Here is a 19043-nt window from a genome sequence, read left to right on the forward strand (position 1 = left end):
GGCAGATAAATGCAGCACTACCTTTCCCTGTGGGTCCTTGTCACAATATCAAGGTGGGAATGGCTTCTATGATGGCCGCCTGACTTATTGATTATTTGTTTCAGATATGGAGATATGAGGAGACTCATTGGCTTTGCTATACGTGATATTTGGTTCAAACTGGGTAAGTTTTATACATCATATAATTACTGAGAGGCTGCACGGTGGTCGAGTGGTTAGCGCAAAGGCCTCACAGCTAGGAGACCCGAGTTCAATCCCATCTCTGTGTGGAGTTTACATCTACAGGCTCCAGCACCCCCACAACCCCCACGGTAGAAAATGAATGAATGAATGAATGAGTTCTCCTCCTATTTTGTGTGGAAGTGGTAAGTTTTTGGCTTCTTATTTTATCTTTTCCCACCCTCGGCCATCTCTGTGTGGAGTTTGCATGTCCGGGTACTCCGGTTTCCTCCCCCATTCCAAAAACATGCTAGGTTAATTAGAGACTCCAAATTGTCCATAAGGTATGAATGTGAGTGTGAATGGTTGTTTGTCTATATGTGCCCTGTGATTGGCTGGCCACCAGTCCAGGGTGTACCCCGCCTCTTGCCTGAAGACAGATGGGATAGGCTCCAGCACCCCCCGTGACCCTCGTGAGGAACAAGCAGTAGAAAATGAATGAATGAATAATTGCTGAGCGGCTGCACGGTGGATGAGTGGTTAGCACGCAGGCCTCACAGCTAGGAGACCCAGGTTCAATCCCACCCTCTGCAATCTCTGTGTGGAGTTTGCATGTTTCCTCCCACATTCCAGAAAATGAATGAATGAATGAATGAGTTCTCCTCCTATTTTGTGAGGAAGTGGTAACTTGTTGGCTTCTTATTTTGTCTTTCCCCACCCTCGGCCATCTCTGTGTGGAGTTTGCATGTTCTCCCCGTGCATGCGTGGGTTTTTTCCGGGTATTCCGGTTTCCTCCCACATTCCAAAAACATGCTAGGTTAATTAGCGACTCCAAATTGTCCATAGGTATGAATGTGAGTGTGAATGGTTGTTTGTCTATATGTGCCCTGTGATTGGCTGGCCACCAGTCCAGGGTGTACCTTGCCTCTCGCCCCAAGACAGCTGGGATAGGCTCCAGCACCCCCACAACTCCCACGGTAGAAAATGAATGAATGAATGAGTTCTCCTCCTATTTTGTGTGGAAGTGGTAACTTTTTTGCTTCTTATTTTATCTTTTCCCACCCTCGGCCATGTCTGTGTGGAGTTTGCATGTTCTCCCCGTGCATGCGTGGGTTTTTTCCGGGTACTCCGGTTTCCTCCCACATTCCAAAAACATGCTAGGTTAATTAGCGACTCCAAATTGTCCATAGGTATGAATGTGAGTGTGAATGGTTGTTTGTCTATATGTGCCCTGTGATTGGCTGGCCACCAGTCCAGGGTGTTACCCCGCGTCTCGCCCAAAGACAGCTGGGATAGGCTCCAGCACCCCCCACAACCCTCAGAAAACGAATGAATGAATGAATGAGTTTGCCTCCTTTTTTGTGTGGAAGTGGTAACTTTTTGGCTTCTTTTTTTGTCTTTCCCCACCCTCGGCCATCTCTGTGTGGAGTTTGCATGTTCTCCCCGTGTTCTCCGGGTACTCCGGTTTCCTCCCACATTCCAAAAACATGCTAGGTTAATTGCCGACTCCAAATAGTCCAGGGTGTACCCCGCCTCTCGCCCGAAGACAGCTGGGATAGGCTCCAGCACCCCTCATGTGAGGATAAGCGGTAGAATGAATGAATGGCATATAGGCGACACGGTCAGGAGATCGGGAAGACCTGGATTGGAACCTCTGCATTAACTTGACTTAATTTCCATGAAGCCAGTATGGACTTGGACCGAGTCCAGCACGTTGCAGTACTAGACTGCAGAGACGGTTCACACAGACATCCAGCTGGGCTGGGAATTGACTTCACCTGCCCTCTTCTGACTCTTTCTCCAGGCAACCACAAGATCTGTTTCATCCCGGGCATGGTGGGGCCCATCCTGGAGATGACTTTGATCCCAGAGGAGGAGCTGAGGAGGGCCACCATCCCCATTTTCTTTGACATGATCACCTGTGAACATGCACACTCGGGCCATTTCCACAAGGTACGTGCACACGCGTGTGCGCTTCTGCAGGAACGTCTGGCGGGCGCACGTGCTCTGCTGTACGATTGATTTCCTTTGAGACGGCGCATAAAAGTTAAACAGACACCTTCACTGGACTCGCATAATTGATTCCCTGATCTGAACCTCCTCTTGTGTGCTTTTTCATCCGCCTTTGGTCTTCCACGCTCTGCTTTACTTATTCACGCCTCGTCTTCCGCAGTTCGAGAACGAGATCATTCTCAAGTTGGACCACGAGGTGGAGGGTGGAGGCGGAGACGAGCGATACATGCAGCTACTGGAAACCATGTAGGCCTGTTATAATGTTTTTATAATAATATAATATTTATAATATTCTTTTCAATGACAGTTGCAGTATAAAACGCACTACAGTGTACACTGTACCTCATAGTGAATATGTAGCCGCTATATGTAGGGCCACTGTAGCTCGGGTCTGGGTGAGACTGGGCCGCATCAGCCCCCCCCCCCCCCCCCCCCCAAAAAACGCATTTATTAAAAACAAAAAAATGTAAAAAACTACAAAATAAGATGAAAAATAAATAAACAAATCAAGCAAAAAGAAAATCAATCAGTAATAAATAAATAAATATAATAATAATAATAATAATAATAAAACGGCAAATAATAAAAACTTACAAAACCACATATAGTTGGTGGGTAGACAAATTATTTTTTTTTCATAAAATACATATAAAATACATATAAACATAAACATATTGCGCAACTGCAGGGTCTTGAGACACATGCTAACTCGCAAACTAGAGCGCTAGCGACCTAAACGGTAGCCTTCAAGTTATTTCCTTTCAACTTAAATAGCCAAAAACTTACCACTTCCACACGGATAGGGAGGATAACTATTAACAGTTATTTAACCTTTAACATGAACATGAATCAAACGTAATCATTTTTTCTGGGTACATGATACCATACAGCATCCATATCAAAGGGCCACATTTGGCCCGCGGGCCACGTGTTTGAGACCCCTGTTGTATACAGTCGTTTCGAATATCACTCCCTCACTCTATCACTGTTTTTCAAACAATAAATGATCGCTGTTTTGTGGTTGAATACTGCCTGTTACAAGTTAAAAATATACATATAATAATATATATATAATATAATACATAATAATATACGTAAATGGGCCTCACAGCTAGGAGACCAGGGTTCAATTCCACCCTCGGCCATCTCTGTGTGGAGTTTGCATGTTCTCCCCGTGCATGCGTGGGTTTTTTTTCCGGGTACTCCGGTTTCCTCCCACATTCCAAAAAACATGCTAGGTTAATTAGCGACTCCAAATTGTCCATAGGTATGAATGTGAGTGTGAATGGTTGTTTGTCTATATGTGCCCTGTGATTGGCTGGCCACCAGTCCAGGGTGTACCCCGCCTCTCGCCCCAAGACAGCTGGGATAGGCTCCAGCACCCCCTGCGACCCTTGTGAGGAAAAGCGGTCGAAAATGAATATATACAAAGCAGAAAAAACGTTCAACTTGTGAATGTAGTATCCTCCATTGGCCACAAGATGTCGCCAGAATATAAGACCTGATCAGCAGGACAGGAAGCTATTGTACGTTAAAATTATCTCACACAATACTACTAATATAATATTCAGGTTAATGATAATATTATTTTTTCTCTTTTTTCATCTACTGTATTGTGTAATAAGAATGTAAAGATGATTATAGGGGTGTTATTTAATGTCTCCAGGGCTCTAATAATGTTAAAACCGTATTTGGAAGACCGTAAGCAGGTTTTTCAGCGGCAGGTCTGGAACCAATTATCTGCAATAAGCAGCAGACTACTATCTTCTCAAGAGAATTAAAGACCTTTAGCTGTTAGTTGCACTTCAGCTACCTTGAAGTCCAGTAATTAGGGTACATTAGTATACACAGTATTCCACATCGACTTACTCCTGGTATCCGTTCTGGTGGTTTCACGTTAAACAACAAAACCTAACAATTTCAACATGCGACTCCTTGCCTTCCAGTCTGCTGGACTGTGCTGCGGAGAAGCCCGGTTTGAAGCCCCAGGTGCAGCACTTTGTTTCCTTGGTGAAGGGACTGCTCATCCGTCTCCTTGACTACCGCACCGTGATGAGGGATGACAGTCGCAACAACCGCATGAGCTGCACCGTCAATCTCTTGGTGAGTCCCATTGACTTCCATGGTTCTGGTCTTGACAAGTCCATATGAGGTCAAATGACCCATTGTGCTATTTTTCCAACAAATGTGTCTCGGAGGTGATTTTCATGTGGAGGATGCCGTTTTGTGTGGCTAATGAGCTGTTTTACCGCCTGGCTCCGGCAGCCTGTTTTCAATAGACGCATGTATCGCTTAGCACAGAGTAACATGAAGGACCCAAACTTAGCACCACTAGCATAACTATGTGAGGTACGCTGCTAGCATTACACTCATACAGTATTTTAACAGTAGCATCATGCTAGGTTAGCCTATTAGCTGAGGAAAAACAAAATGGTCAGACTTACAGCTCCCGTGTGGCATGGTTTATTTTAAGACGTGTAGTGAAGCCTGTTTATTTGCTATGGGAGACACTAAACCAAATGATTTTTTTTCAGATTAAAATGAACAAAGCATTATTAGAGTTATTATTATTATTATTATTATGACAAAACACGACTATAGTCACATTTATACTCTTTTTATTTACAACATATTGCGCAACTTCAGGGTCTTGAGACACATGCTAACTCGCAAACTAGCGAGCCAGCGACCTAAACAGTAGCCTTCAAGTTATTTCCTTTAAACTTAAATAGCCAAAAACTTACCACTTCCACACGGATAGTGAGGATAACTATTAACAGTTATTTAACCTTTAACATGAACATGAATCAAACGTTATATTTTTTTCTGGGTACATGATACCGTACAGCATCCATATCAAACTAACATTAAACTTTCATATCAAGGCGGGGGCCTCAAACTAGTGTCCTGCGGGCCACCTTTGGCCCGCGGGCCGCATGTTTGAGACCCCTGCCCTAAACAGTGCTTATGACTTATAAGGACTCAAACATTTCCAGACTATGACGACCTGTTTCGGCGTGACTTGACTCGGGCTTGATTGTTTTTATTTGAGACTTGACTCGAGGTTCAAGACTCGAGACTTGCAGAAGACCGACTTGCTAATACGATGCACAGACCGTACTTTCCTTCATAGTAGCAAATGAAAATAAAAACGACATATTTCTGGTATTGCCAAATGCTTTATTGATGCTGAGACTGTTTACACCCACAGCGATATATAATTAAATTAGAATTAATTAATTACTGAGCCTTTTTCGCTAATCTATTTGCGTCCTTGCCCAGCTCTGTATTCCCATGTCTTGTGCACGCCGACTGATTTAAAATTCCATGCCTCTGTTCCACACCCTTTTGTCTTATGTCACGCCATCTCCTGCAGGGTGGCCTTGCTTCAAGACCACCACATAAACACCTCCACGGCGGATTATCTGTTTTCCCCTGCATTTGTAGGATCACTTCAAAGATCAATGTAGCATTGTTGACTCTTTGTAGGAATGAACGCTGTTTGCTCAAGCTACTGGTATGTAGCAGCAGCCTGGCCATTCCATGTCCACGGCATCTCAAGATGAGACAAAATTGACATATTTGTCCAATTTTGATCAGATGGTGGCGTTTTCTCACATATGGAATGCAAAAAGGTCAGCAAACAAGTGAGTATAAGCGGCATAGAAACTAAATAGATGGATAAATTGTTGCAGATCAAGGGCTTTCAAAAAAAAGTGCGAGACAGGCCTCCCCCGAGGAGGCGCCAGAAGACTTGAGCAGAAAAGTCGAGAAAAACATCTTTTCAAACCTGCTCGGCTAACGTCACTTACGTTTAAAGGCGGAATGAAGTGATGTTTCGCTCCGACTGTGAGAGAATAAACAGCCGTCAGAAAACTTGATGCTCTCTCAAAAGCGCGAGTGCAAAACAAGTCCTTATTTTCCACATCAATAGTCAATAAAATGTAAACACCATCATGAAAATGGAGACAGTTATCCTTTATTATTCCTAGAACAACTTCAAGCTAAGTTTATAAATTAAACAGAACTAAAAGGCAGCATTGGCGTTGTTGTCGTATCAGACGGTTCCCTGAAGCCGCACCTCTCATTGAACATGCGTAACAGAACATGATATGCTTAGACAGCAAATAATCATGCAGGCACGCCGTATGAACAAGCACATGGGATCGCAGGTCCCGCCTCCGTGCTCGAATCCCCTCTACACTTGATGCTCATTGTCACTGACTTTCATTGTGTTGCGTTTGCAGAATTTCTACAAGGACATCAACCGTGAAGCAATGTACATCAGGTATTTATTTACATACCGCATAGTACTTTAAGAAGTGTGTGCACGAGCTTGTGTGTGAGGCTCCATAATCTCACAAGGGATTATACGTGTCCTGCTGAATTAATGACACAATCCACTGGATCAGCAACTTGCCGTGGCTGGCTGAGGCGGGTGCGGCGACAAGGAAGAACCTGATGGGTGGGAAGTGGGAAGAGTGGATGATGGCACAAGAGGGGATTAGTTGTCATTGTGCATTTCTGATGATAGTTTATTCCGTCGACACAATTAGCCGCGCGTATTTGGGCGGCGGGGGGTCGGAATGTTCCGTCTAGTCGAAGGACGGTATTAGGATGCATTTCTTTTGGAATGTAATCTACTCTTAACAGGTTGCTTTCGTTGATTGGAACATGCGGTAGATCAGGGGTCTCAAACACGCGGCCCGCGGGCCAAATGTGGCCCGCAGGACACTAGTTTGAGGCCCCCGCCTTGATATGAAAGTTTAATGTTAGTTTGATATGGATGCTGTATGGTATCATGTACCCAGAAATAATTATCACGTTTGATTAATGTTCATGTTAAAGGTTAAATAACTCTTAATAGTTATCCTCCCTATCCGTGTGGAAGTGGTAAGTTTTTGGCTATTTAAGTTTAAAGGAAATAACTCGAAGGCGACCGTTTAGGTCGCTAGCTCTCTAGTTTGCGAGTTAGCATGTGTCTCAAGACCCTGCAGTTGCGCAATATGTTGTAAATAAAAAAAAAGTATAAATGTGACTATAGTTGTGTTTTGTCATGTCTACAGGGCTCTAATAATGCTCTGATAAAACATTCCACTGTTCTCAAATATCTGAATTTTTATTTTTCTGCACAAAATAAGATGAAAAAAAAAAAAACAAATCAATAATAAAGAAAATCAATCAGTAATAAATAAATATAATAATAATAAAACGGCAAATAATAAAAACTTAAGAAATCACATATAGTTGGTGGGTAGACAAATTATTTTTTATCAGATTAAAATGAACAAAGCATTATTAGAGCCCTGTAGACATGACAAAACACGACTATAGTCACATTTATTTTTATTTTTATTTACAACATATTGCGCAACTGCAGGGTCTTGAGACACATGCTAACTCGCAAACTAGAGAGCTAGCGACCTAAACGGTCGTCTTCGAGTTATTTCCCTTCAACTTAAATAGCCAAAAACTTACCACTTCCACACGGATAGGGAGGATAACTATTAACAGTTATTTAACCTTTAACATGAACATGAATCAAACGTGATAATTTTTTCTGGGTACATGATACCATACAGCATCCATATCAAACATTAAACTTTCATATCAAGGCGGGGGCCTCAAACTAGTGTCCTGCGGGCCACATTTGGCCCACGGGCTGCGAGTTTGAGACCCCTGCACTACTAGATGTACATGTGTAGCTCTAATGAAAGTGTCCATCGTAGCCATTGTGCCATCACGTCCCGAGTCATGTGACTCCAGTCCACACCTTTGATTTATACTTTATACTCTATAACAAATTCAACGTATTTTCAAGACAAAAAAATAAATATATAAAAGAATAAAAGACAAAGGCAAGTTTAATAAGTGAGATATGGTGGAAGAAAGCAGCCTTTTAATATATATATATTTTTTTTAACGGGTGGCCCCGAGGTCATCCATACAGCGGGAGGAATTTCATTTAAACGCTGCCAGAAGCCATTGTTTGTCATCGGTGGCTCTGCCAGGAAGTCCAGCCTGAGGCCTTTGGTGAGGGAGTGCAGATGGAAATAACAGAAGAAGTGAAGTGCAGTGAAGGCATCGGGTTGTGCAACACTGTCACCTAGTGGAATGATGCATGATGCACGTGTTGACTTGTGTGTATATACAGCTTACTTTGTGTGTGTGTGTGTGTGTGTGTGTGTGTGTATTCAGGTACCTTTACAAGTTACGAGACCTTCACCTGGAGGGTGAAAACTACACGGAGGCGGCGTACACCCTCCTGCTGCATTCACGTCTGCTCAAGGTATCGGACACAAAGTAGAATAGAACCAGTGACATTTATAGCGGGTCTATAATCACCTGTGGGGGAGACCGTTTTATAGGAGAAGATAAACGCTCGCTACATCGCCGGACGCGGCCTCTGAAAGATAAAACCTTTATGGCGGACTCGACATTGGCCACTCAGGCTACGGTGATTGATGCCGTACACGTGTCTAAAAGTCAGTTTATCCCTAAAGGGGAGATCTGGTTTGGCTTTTTTTTTTTTTTTTTTACATTAGCGCACCCCCAGCACACCCACGCACCCACCGAGGATGAGTGGCGTAGAAGACGGGTGGACGAACTTTACCACACAGCATATAAAGAACACATCCACAATAATGCAGCCAATTAAAAGTACATACGTTTGCCGAATCTCGCCCCTGTAAACGCAGTTTTTAGTACAATCTCGTCGCAGCACATGAAGTAAATCAAATCAACTTTATTTGTAGAGACATGCAACACAAAGTGCTTTACAGAATTAAAAACAATTACCACAATTAAAAGGAAAAACAATTCTCAAACTCGTCAAACTTTTTTTATTATTATTATTTTTTGAAAGGAAAAACAATTACTAAGAAAGCCCCTCCCACCCACCCTCCATACTAGACACACACACCCACACCCACCCACCCCCCCACACACACACAGTAGGGAGACATGGCATGGCACTGAGGATCAAGGAAACGCCACCTTTGGATTAAAAAGGAGTGGACATAAAATTGAGCCTTGGGGAACCCCATATTAAATTTCATGGTACAATAGTACAATACAGTACATACATACCACACGGGCAGACGGCGAAACATTAAAAAGTAGTGGACATAAAATTGAGCCTTGGGGAACCCCACATTCAATTTCATGGTCCAATAGTACAATACAGTACATACAGTACATACAGTACATACATAACACCTGGGCAGACGTCGAAACATTAAAAAGTAGTGGACATAAAATTGAGCCTTGGGGAACCCCACATTCAATTTCATGGTACAATAGTACAATACAGTACATACATAACACCTCGGCAGACGTCAAAACATTAAAAAGTAGTGGACATAAAATTGAGCCTTGGGGAACCCCACATTCAATTTCATCGTCCAATAGTACAATACAGTACATACAGTACAATACAGTACATACAGTACAATACAGTACATACAGTACATACAGTACATACAGTACATACATAACACCTGGGCAGACGTCGAAACATTAAAAAGTAGTGGACATAAAATTGAGCCTTGTGGAACCCCACATTCAATTTCATGGTACAATAGTACAATAAAGTACATACAGTACATACATACCACCCTGGCAGACGTCGAAACATTAGTATCATTGGCCTAACGGATATTATATTATATTATATATTATATTCTATATATGAATTATTATTATATTCTGTCTAAATTGCCGGTTCAGCGGTCCGTATCCAGTTGCTGACTTTGATTCGGCGATTCATCGTACTTAGCGATCACCCTGTGTCAGCCGGATACAAAACGTCCGGATTCCCGGATGAAACATTCCTTTTCATCAACCGCGGCGTCCTTCCCGCTCTGCTGTGTGTGTCTTTTCCCCTCCAGTGGTCAGATGACATGTGTAGCCCCCGCTTTGAGTTCCACGGCTCTCAAACGCAGCGGCAGCTGAAAGAAACGCTCTCCGACACCATCATCAACTACTTTGACCTGGGCAAGGTCGGTGCGGTCACGTCGTCATCGTATTACACACGGCATTGAACGCTAAGTCACTTTTTTTTTTCATGTGATGACGACACATTTGTTTATGCTAATGTTGTTTCACTCATTCCTGTCACTCATTTCAAAGATTTTTGTTTCTTAACAGATGGTTTAACGAAGGACGCTAACGTTCTTCTCCTGTGTTTTTGTGTTTAGATGTGGGAAGAGGCCATCACTCTCTGCAAGGAACTCGCTGATCAGTACGAGAACGAGATCTTTGACTACGAGCTGCTCAGCAAGAGACTGGTAACGTTGTGACGAGTAGCAGCAAATGTCACGTCAACAAATGGCCGCGGCGGTTTGTTTATAACTGAAATTTGTGTCATTTGTGGTTGGCAAAACACGAGATGCTCCGGTGGTAAGGAAACTGCCTTCTTACCAAAAGGCATATTTGCCCCCCCTCCCCCCCCAGCCACCTCCCCCCGGAGCATTTTTGAAATGTAAATTTACTTAGTCGAATGCTCGTCCATTTTCGCTTCCCCTCGCCGCTCCTCACCTTGCCCTCCCGACTACAATGAAAGATATCATTTTACAAATATAAATTTGTATAAAATGTAAATTTGTATAAAATTATTTAAAATATAAAATAAGTTATAATAAATATTTACAAAAAAAATGAATTATTTAGAACATTAAAAAAATAATTTTACACAATTAAAGCCAAAATATAAAAAGAAAAAAATCTGCAAATAAAAAATAAAGTCATATTAGCCTAAAGATGACATATTACAGAAAGACGCTACTTGGTAATGTTGGGGAAAAATAAATAAGAATTAAAAAACAATATATATTTTTTTTAATGACGTTAGCATTTCAGCCGATGCTAAACAATGGCAGCCAGTTGATGTCCACTTCAGGGTCTCACTGACCATTACTTTCCACCATCAAGTACGCACGACATTGCTAACAACTGATTTAGTGTAATTAATGAATTGCAATTAAGGCATCGATTTGACACGCATACTTAGAATATTAGCATAAGTGTTCAGTGCTAATGGTTAGCCACAGCGCTTCTGTTTCCATTCCATCCACTTCTCCCCCTGACTGGTCGGACTCCACTTTGTGCAACATTGGGAAAAATCCCTCATTCCAACTCCCGCAGTTGCTCTCTCAGCTAATGTGGAATTTATGTGCTGGTAGAAATGACCTTGAATGGTGGGCACTTTATTTTTGAAGCATCCATCACCGTGGACGTCCTCACCTCGCATTGTGCTGAGAGCAGCTGTGTTAGCAGATAAAATGTCAAAATGCCTAAACTGCACATGAAACGCATCCAGCTCTCTCTCTCTCTCTCTCTCTCTCTTTCTCTCTCTCTCTCTCTCTCTCTCGCTGTCTCTCTCTCTTTCTCTCTCTCTCTCTCTCTTGCTGCAGGAAAAACAAGCCAGGTTCTACGAGAACATTATGAAGATCCTGAGGCCCAAGCCGGACTACTTTGCAGTGGGCTACTATGGACTAGGCTACCCGCCGTTCCTCAGGGTCTGTGTTCATGTTGGGGGGGGGGGGGGGGACATTTGCTTGTACAGAAAGAAAAATCCAATTGTTAAGCAGCAGGTGCTGGTCTGCCCAGAATGGTAATGGTAATGGTAATGGTAATGGTAATGGAAATGGTAATGGTTTTATTTCATTTGAACATGCATCAGATTCCAATTGAATGCATCCCATAATCAGTTCCCAGTTCCATGTGTCCAAAAGGAGTAGGAAGAAGCAAAGCTTATTAAATCCTACCCCTCCATCTGGTACTTTTACAATCAGTAACTGTTACATTTGTTCACTTCCTGCTTTCCTAATATAGTTTGAGTTGTTTTTTTCTTTGTTTTAAATTTTTAAATTTTTAAATTTTTAAATTTTTAAATTTTTAAATTTTTAAATTTTTAAATTTTTAAATTTTTAAATTTTTAAATTTCTTTTTCAATTTTTTTTTAATTTTTAAATTTAAAAATTTAAAAATTTAAAATTTAAAAATTCAAATTTTTAAAATATTAAAAAAATTAAAATAACATTTTTAAATTTAAAAATTAAAAAATTTAAAACAAAGAAAAAAACAACTCAAACTATATTAGGAAAGCAGGAAGTGAACAAATGTATTTTTAAATTTTTAAATTTTCCTACGATCCTCCCTCAACGGTTCCTCCTTTTACACCAGAACAAGGTGTTCATCCACCGAGGTAAAGAGTACGAGCGCAGAGAGGACTTCCAGAACCAGCTCATGAGCCAGTTCCCCAGCGCCGTGCGCCTCAATACCACCACCATGCCGGGGGACGACATCCGGAACTCTCCCCTGCAGTGTATCCTCTTTTGTCGACCAGACACATTTTACTCCTCATAATATTATAAGTTTTTTACAAAACCTTTGGACACCCCCGATTTAAAGAAACAGAACCCCCTTGAGATTGTAGTCCTTCCAGTTTACATAGTCCATGGGAATATTCCCCATCCTGCTGGTGCTTCCTTAGTCATGTAAACCAGACATCCAGTGTTTCACCGTGCAGCCCGTCTTGGAGATTCCTCCTCGCCTGAAGAACAAGCCCGTTCCCGACCAGATCATCAAGTCAGTGCCGTTTGAAGAAGCCGACACGGGCGAAGAAGACGTTTTAATGATGCTGACCTTTCTTTGACTCCATCCAGCTTCTACAAGTCCAACTACGTGCAGCGTTTCCACTATTCCAGACCCGTGAGGAAAGAACCCGTGGACCCAAACAACGAGTTTGCTGTGAGTGGATTCTCTCTGACAAACTTAGCTTTTTTTCTTCTGGATGTGTTTGTTAAGCATTCCCGAGTATCCGCAAGATGTCACGTGTAGTATTCCACACTCCTCACTAGCTGTCAGCTTCCTCCTGGAAGACCTTTACACCAGGAATCTTATTTAAAGGGCTTATTTACGCTTATTATATCTAATTTATTGGGTAATAGGAGTGTATAGGTGACTGTAGGGGTGTTATATCATGCCTAGAGGGCTCTAGGCATGATAATCATGACCTTGGCCTGTCTGATGTTGGATACTTGACACAAAAACATCAACGAGTGTTCTCTTTAAGTCCATGTGGATCGAGCGTACCACCTTCACCACCGTCTACAAGTTGCCGGGAATCCTGCGCTGGTTCGAGGCCACAGACATGAAACATGTAAGTCAGTGGTTGGTTTGGTGCAGGGGCGTCCAAATTTTCTACTTTGTTTACTTTGTTTCTCATCATAAACGAAAAAAAAACACATTTTTGCTTTAATATTTCAACTTTATGCTACTAAAATAACATAATTTTTCCTCATAAAATGACAACTTTTTGTTAGAATACAACTTTTTGGTAATATTTTGATGATCATATAAATGTTTCTGTCATGATTTACAACTATTTCAACTTTCTTGCAAATGTTTTATGTTTTATCATAATGCTGACTTAACATCATTAAAAAAAAATAATAATAATTTTTGTTTATTTATTTTTTCCCAACATTATCAAGTAGCGTCTTTCTGTAATATGTCATTTTTAGGCTACAATGATTTTTTTTTTTTTGCAGCTTTTGATATTTTAGCATTAATTGCATAAAATATTTTTTTAAATGTTCTAAATATTTTAACTTTTTTTGTAAATATTTATTATAACTTATAATAATTTATATAATAACCTATATATTTATATAATTTATTTAATAATGTATATGTGTAAAATAATATCTTTTTGAATATGTCAACTTTATGCCACTGAAATTATTATTTTTCGTCATTATTCTTCTATGACTTTTTTCTTTTCACATTTTGACTTAATTCTTATAAAATTATTGAATTTTTGTTGCGATTTCATGTTAAATTACATTTTTAGAACCTAAAGATAGGCCAATAAAAACAGCAAATGGTCCCTGGGCCGCAGTTTGGACACCCATGGTTTCTCATCCCTTGACTGCTGGTCCATCTTCCATCATCTTCATCATCTCCAGACCACCTTGTCCCCATTGGAGAATGCTATTGAGACCATGGAGTCCACCAATGAGAAGATCCTGGCCATGATCAACCAGTATAAGGCGGACTGGAGTCTTCCCATCAACCCTCTCTCTATGCTGCTCAATGGCATCGTGGACCCGGCCGTCATGGGGGGCTTTGCCAAGTACGAGAAGGTCGAGCATCATGGAGCTAGTCTTTTTACCTTAACGCCAGTCAAGATGGCCTCCAAGAGAAACCAAACCATACTTTTGCTTCTTTTAGGCTTTCTTTACCGACGAGTACGGCCAGCAGCACCCGGAGGACAAAGACAAGCTGCTGCGTCTTCAAGACCTCATTGCTTGGCAGGTCAGCATGTGTACTCACGTGTACTGGCGTGTACTCACGTGTACTCACGTGTACTCCCTGGCCTCGTTCCTGTCATCAACCTTGGTCCTTTACAGATCCCGTTACTCGGTGGAGGACTAGCTCTCCACGGGAAGAGAGTGACCGACGACCTGCGTCCCTTCCACGAGCGCATGGAGGAATGTTTCCAAGAGCTGAAAAAGAAAGTGGAGAAGGAGTACGGCGTCAGAGAACTGGTGAGACGGAGCGAGAGAAGGACCTCCTTCAGTTCTTTTGTTTTATCAAAACTAATATCCCGATGGTACCGTCGTCACCATTATGGCATCAAAAGTCAACATTAGGAGGTAGAAAAGTCAGAATTAGGAGATGAAAGTCATTATTATTGAAATTCGTTTTACTGTCTCAGGTGAGGAAGTGAGGAGGTGAGGAGGTAAGGAGGTGAGGCTCCATAAAAGGCGCCATGGAAAAACAGTAAAAGCACAACAGCACCATCTGGTGGATGGAGAATGCTCATAGTACTTTCAAGGTTTCCAGATTATACTCTAGTACAGGGGTCTCAAACACGCGGCCCGCGGGCCAAATGTGGCCCGCAGGACACCAGTTTGAGGCCCCCGCCTTGATATGCAAGTTTAATGTTAGTTTGATATGGATGCTGTATGGTATCATGTACCCAGAAAAAATTACTACGTTTGATTCATGTTCATGTTAAAGGTTAAATAACTGTTAATAGTTATCCTCCCTATCCGTGTGGAAGTGGTAAGTTTTTGGCTATTGAAGTTGAAAGGAAATAACTTGAAGGCTACCAGAATTCATTCAGGTTGTTTGCCGTGGAGCAGGGGTCTCAAACATGCGGCCCGCGGGCCAAATGTGGCCCGCAGGACACTAGTTCGAGGCCCCCGCCTTGATATGAAAGTTTAATGTTAGTTTGATATGGATGCTGTATGGTATCATGTACCCAGAAAAAATTACTACGTTTGATTCATGTTCATGTTAAAGGTTAAATAACTGTTAATAGTTATCCTCCCTATCCGTGTGGAAGTGGTAAGTTTTTGGCTATTTAAGTTGAAAGGAAATAACTTGAAGGCTACCAGAATTCATTCAGGTTGTTTGCCGTGGAGCAGGGGTCAAATGTGGCCCGCAGGACACTAGTTCGAGGCCCCCGCTTTGATATGAAAGTTTAATGTTAGCGCGGCCCGCGCAAGTTTGATATGGATGCTGTATGGTATCATGTACCCAGAAAAAATTATTACGTTTGATTCATGTTCATGTTAAAGGTTAAATAACTGTTAATAGTTATCCTCCCTATCCGTGTGGAAGTGGTAAGTTTTTGGCTATTTAAGTTGAAAGGAAATAACTCGAAGGCTACCGTTTGGGTCGCTAGCTCTCTAGTTTGCGAGTTAGCATGTGTGTCAAGACCCTGCAGTTGCGCAGTATGTTGTAAATCAGGGGTCTCAAACATGCGGCCAAATGTGGCCCGCAGCACACTAGTTTGAGGCCCCCGCCGTGATATGAAAGTTTAATGTTAGTGCGGCCCACGCAAGTTTGATATGGATGCTGTATGGTATCATGTACCCAGAAAAAATTAGTACATTTCATGTTAAAGGTTAAATAACTGTTAATAGTTATCCTCCCTATCCGTGTGGAAGTGGTAAGTTTGTGGCTATTTAAGTTTAAAGGAAATAACTTGAAGGCTACCGTTTGGGTGTGTTGTCATGTGGATCAGGAATGTTTTTGTTCGGCCATCTTTAATGACCTTGAACTCTTCCCAACTTCCTGTATCCAGTTGGACCCGGATGACAGGAAGTCGACTCGGCCTTGCTCCGTGCTGCGATCCGTTCGCCAGTCCGTCGTCTCCATCTCCTCGCTGCAAGGGTCTGAATGCGGAACCCCGACAAAGCTCTCTGCTGACAGGTGTGATGGACGCTGACGCCATCGAACCAAGTCACGTCTTTACTTCCTTCTCCGACTTCCTCCTCGTAGGGATTTCCCGCCCGAGCCTTTCAGCGGTACGCTCCCACGCTCCAGCGGCAGCATCAGCACCCTGGAGGAGGACGTGGTGACCGTGGGCGACTCGGAGGTGAAACTGAGGAAGAGCAAGAAGAAACGGAAGAGGAGCAGCATGATCTTCATCACGGAGGAGAAAGAGACCTGCAAACGGGTGAGATGGATGTTCTCACGTCTTCTGCGGCTGAGTGGACTCTTCTTCAACGTGATCTCTGTCGCCTTCCTAAGCTGTCAAAAAAGCAGGAATTCCGCAGTGAAACCAACTTGTGGGATCCTCATCCTGGAAATGTGCCGTTGAGCAGCGCCAACTCCAGGTCCTTGCCCGCCATTACAGGTGATTCCATCTCGGCGTTGCGGTTTAAAGACGAGGAACACGTTTTGTCTGATATGAATAATAATAATAATCATCATGGAACCTAACAGGTTTATCGCTAACGGTGGCGGGGGCGGGAGAGGAGGTGGACTCGTCCCGAGCCAGGAGAGACAGCAAGTCCTTGTCCCTCTGCGTGACCTCGGACCGCACTGCGGACCGACGCTCCAAAGGCGTCATCGGCCTCCTCTTTAAATCCAAGGTAGAGAACCTGAACGTAATAATAATCGTGGAATTGAACCGTCAACTTGTTTTGCTAACTGAGATGAAACAGGACATCGGGAACATCTCAGCGTGCTGAAGGCCGCTTCCACATGACTTCCATTTTTTTTCCCCGCAGACTTCCAAAACCGACGATGTGACGAGCGGCGAAGCGGGCAAAGACGACGCCAATCATTTCTGACGTCCGTTTTTCTTTTTCAATTTCACCCCAAAGTCCGCCCTCCGACGGAAGCCATTTTGTCGGCCGCCGCCGCCGCCGCCTTTAAATAATTCAACGTAGCTGTCAGTCAAATGACCTTTAGTCGCCCGTCGAGCTAAATGCCACCTGGGAGCTCTTCTATCACTCCGCGCTCGCTCATCGCTCCAAAACAAAAACATCACCGGCGCCGTTTAGCAAATAACGACTTCCCATCAGAGACTCTACGCCTGGAACGCTCAAATCCAGATTAGACGCCGTGCGGTCGTGTTTGTACCGCCAAATTATCAAAAGACGCATTTCTATTGATTTTTTAATTTTTTTTTTTTTTGGTGGGGGGGGGGCTAATATTGTAGCTGCATGACAAAATGACAATAAAGCGTCAAGGCCTCATCATAACTTTATTGGATATGCGTTCTCATTGCTCTTTATGTCAAATAATATCTATTATTTATTCCAGCAGTGATTTGATTTTTTTCCATAATTTTTATGCCCTTTTAATTTTATTAAAAACTATTTTTGTACTCAGCAGCTTCAAACTGAGAGATGGCTCTAATATTTAGACACATTGAAAGAAGTAATACGCCACCAGTATGTGGATGTTTTGATGATCTGTTGCAGTAGTCTGCATGCGTAGTACACAAAAACCACACACATCCGTGCTCTGAATCCTCATCCTCAGGCAAGACGGCAATCATAATAAATTGAATTAAAGGCGGCTAATGAAGGCGCTCACGAGAAGCAATCACAATAAAAAAAGGAAGCTGCGACTGATTTTCAGCCGCTTCTAATTGCATTATGCATATTTATACTGCTGTACTGCAAGGAAGCCATAAAGGATTGTAGTAGTGGTCATTAGCCACCAGAGGGCAGTAAAGCGCTGATTTATGTAAGCCCTCATAACAAGCTGGTGTGTCTAATACAATTATTTATGATTGGAAATCTCGCTCTTTATTGGCAGTATTTATTTTTAGCTCAACAATTAGCATGTTTTTTGTTTTCCTACTCAATGGTGTTGCCATACAATTCCGTAATTCCGTCTCCAGCCGACAGAGGTCAGTGTTAGCATGCTTTTAAATAGCTGAGGCAGCTCAGGTGTTCATCTCTCTGGCCTCAAGTCCATTCATCAAGGCTGATAGCATGCTAGTAATCACACTTTTTTTTTTCTTCCGCTCCTCCACCATCACTTCACTCTTCACCTGCGTCCCCCCCCCCCACTCCCATCCATCCCCCTCCCCGTTTCCAGGCCATTTCCTCTCCTCCCGACACGGCTTCTTCCTCTCTGCAGCCTCCTGACAGGACGCACACGGCGCTCACATGAAGAGCAGCAAGTGGAACACGCCGTGGTAATCCTAATTTGACAGCTCATCACCGCCGGGCTGCTCGCGTTGGCTTCCTGTTTTGACCTCGGCGGCAGCGTTTGTACGCCGGGCCTCGCTTGGCGTCCATGCGCTCCTTCAGATCACACCTTCTCAGCCGGCAGTCCCGATGTTTGGGAAAACTACCATTCCGGATCAGATGGAACGTTTTAGTGGTGATATTTTATTCTTCCTGGTCAGGACAAGCATTTAATACTTGTTGCTAGGCGGAATCCTGAGGTTTAGATGAGTTTATTTGTAGGGGACAATGCTATTTCATAAAACGACATATTAACATATTAACGTTTTTTGTCAGAAATTGACTCCCTAAAATTTTGGCATTTTATGCCATTTTTGGGTGCTCCTGGGGCCCCTGTTGAGTTTGTGTGAGGTTTCCCCTGTT

General features: G+C 42.7%; 1 protein-coding gene across 1 annotated transcript in view; it reads left to right on the forward strand.

Moving 5' to 3' along the window:
• The window catches only part of LOC131110162 (dedicator of cytokinesis protein 2-like), a 98437-nt gene extending 80804 nt beyond the window's left edge, over positions 1-17633 (forward strand). The window contains 21 exon segments of the mRNA XM_058062957.1: positions 105-163; positions 1964-2112; positions 2333-2418; positions 4119-4275; positions 6420-6460; positions 8371-8461; positions 10062-10172; positions 10371-10460; positions 11586-11690; positions 12358-12499; positions 12681-12762; positions 12840-12924; positions 13250-13336; positions 14145-14321; positions 14410-14493; positions 14589-14726; positions 16274-16401; positions 16471-16648; positions 16723-16828; positions 16918-17066; positions 17205-17633. Coding sequence (XP_057918940.1) covers positions 105-163; positions 1964-2112; positions 2333-2418; positions 4119-4275; positions 6420-6460; positions 8371-8461; positions 10062-10172; positions 10371-10460; positions 11586-11690; positions 12358-12499; positions 12681-12762; positions 12840-12924; positions 13250-13336; positions 14145-14321; positions 14410-14493; positions 14589-14726; positions 16274-16401; positions 16471-16648; positions 16723-16828; positions 16918-17066; positions 17205-17267 — 2308 coding nt within the window. The 3' untranslated portion in view covers positions 17268-17633.
• Positions 17634-19043: the final 1410 nt, after the last annotated feature.

This window comes from Doryrhamphus excisus, chromosome 23 (genome assembly GCF_030265055.1).
Source record: "Doryrhamphus excisus isolate RoL2022-K1 chromosome 23, RoL_Dexc_1.0, whole genome shotgun sequence".
Taxonomy (NCBI): Eukaryota; Metazoa; Chordata; class Actinopteri; order Syngnathiformes; family Syngnathidae; genus Doryrhamphus; species Doryrhamphus excisus.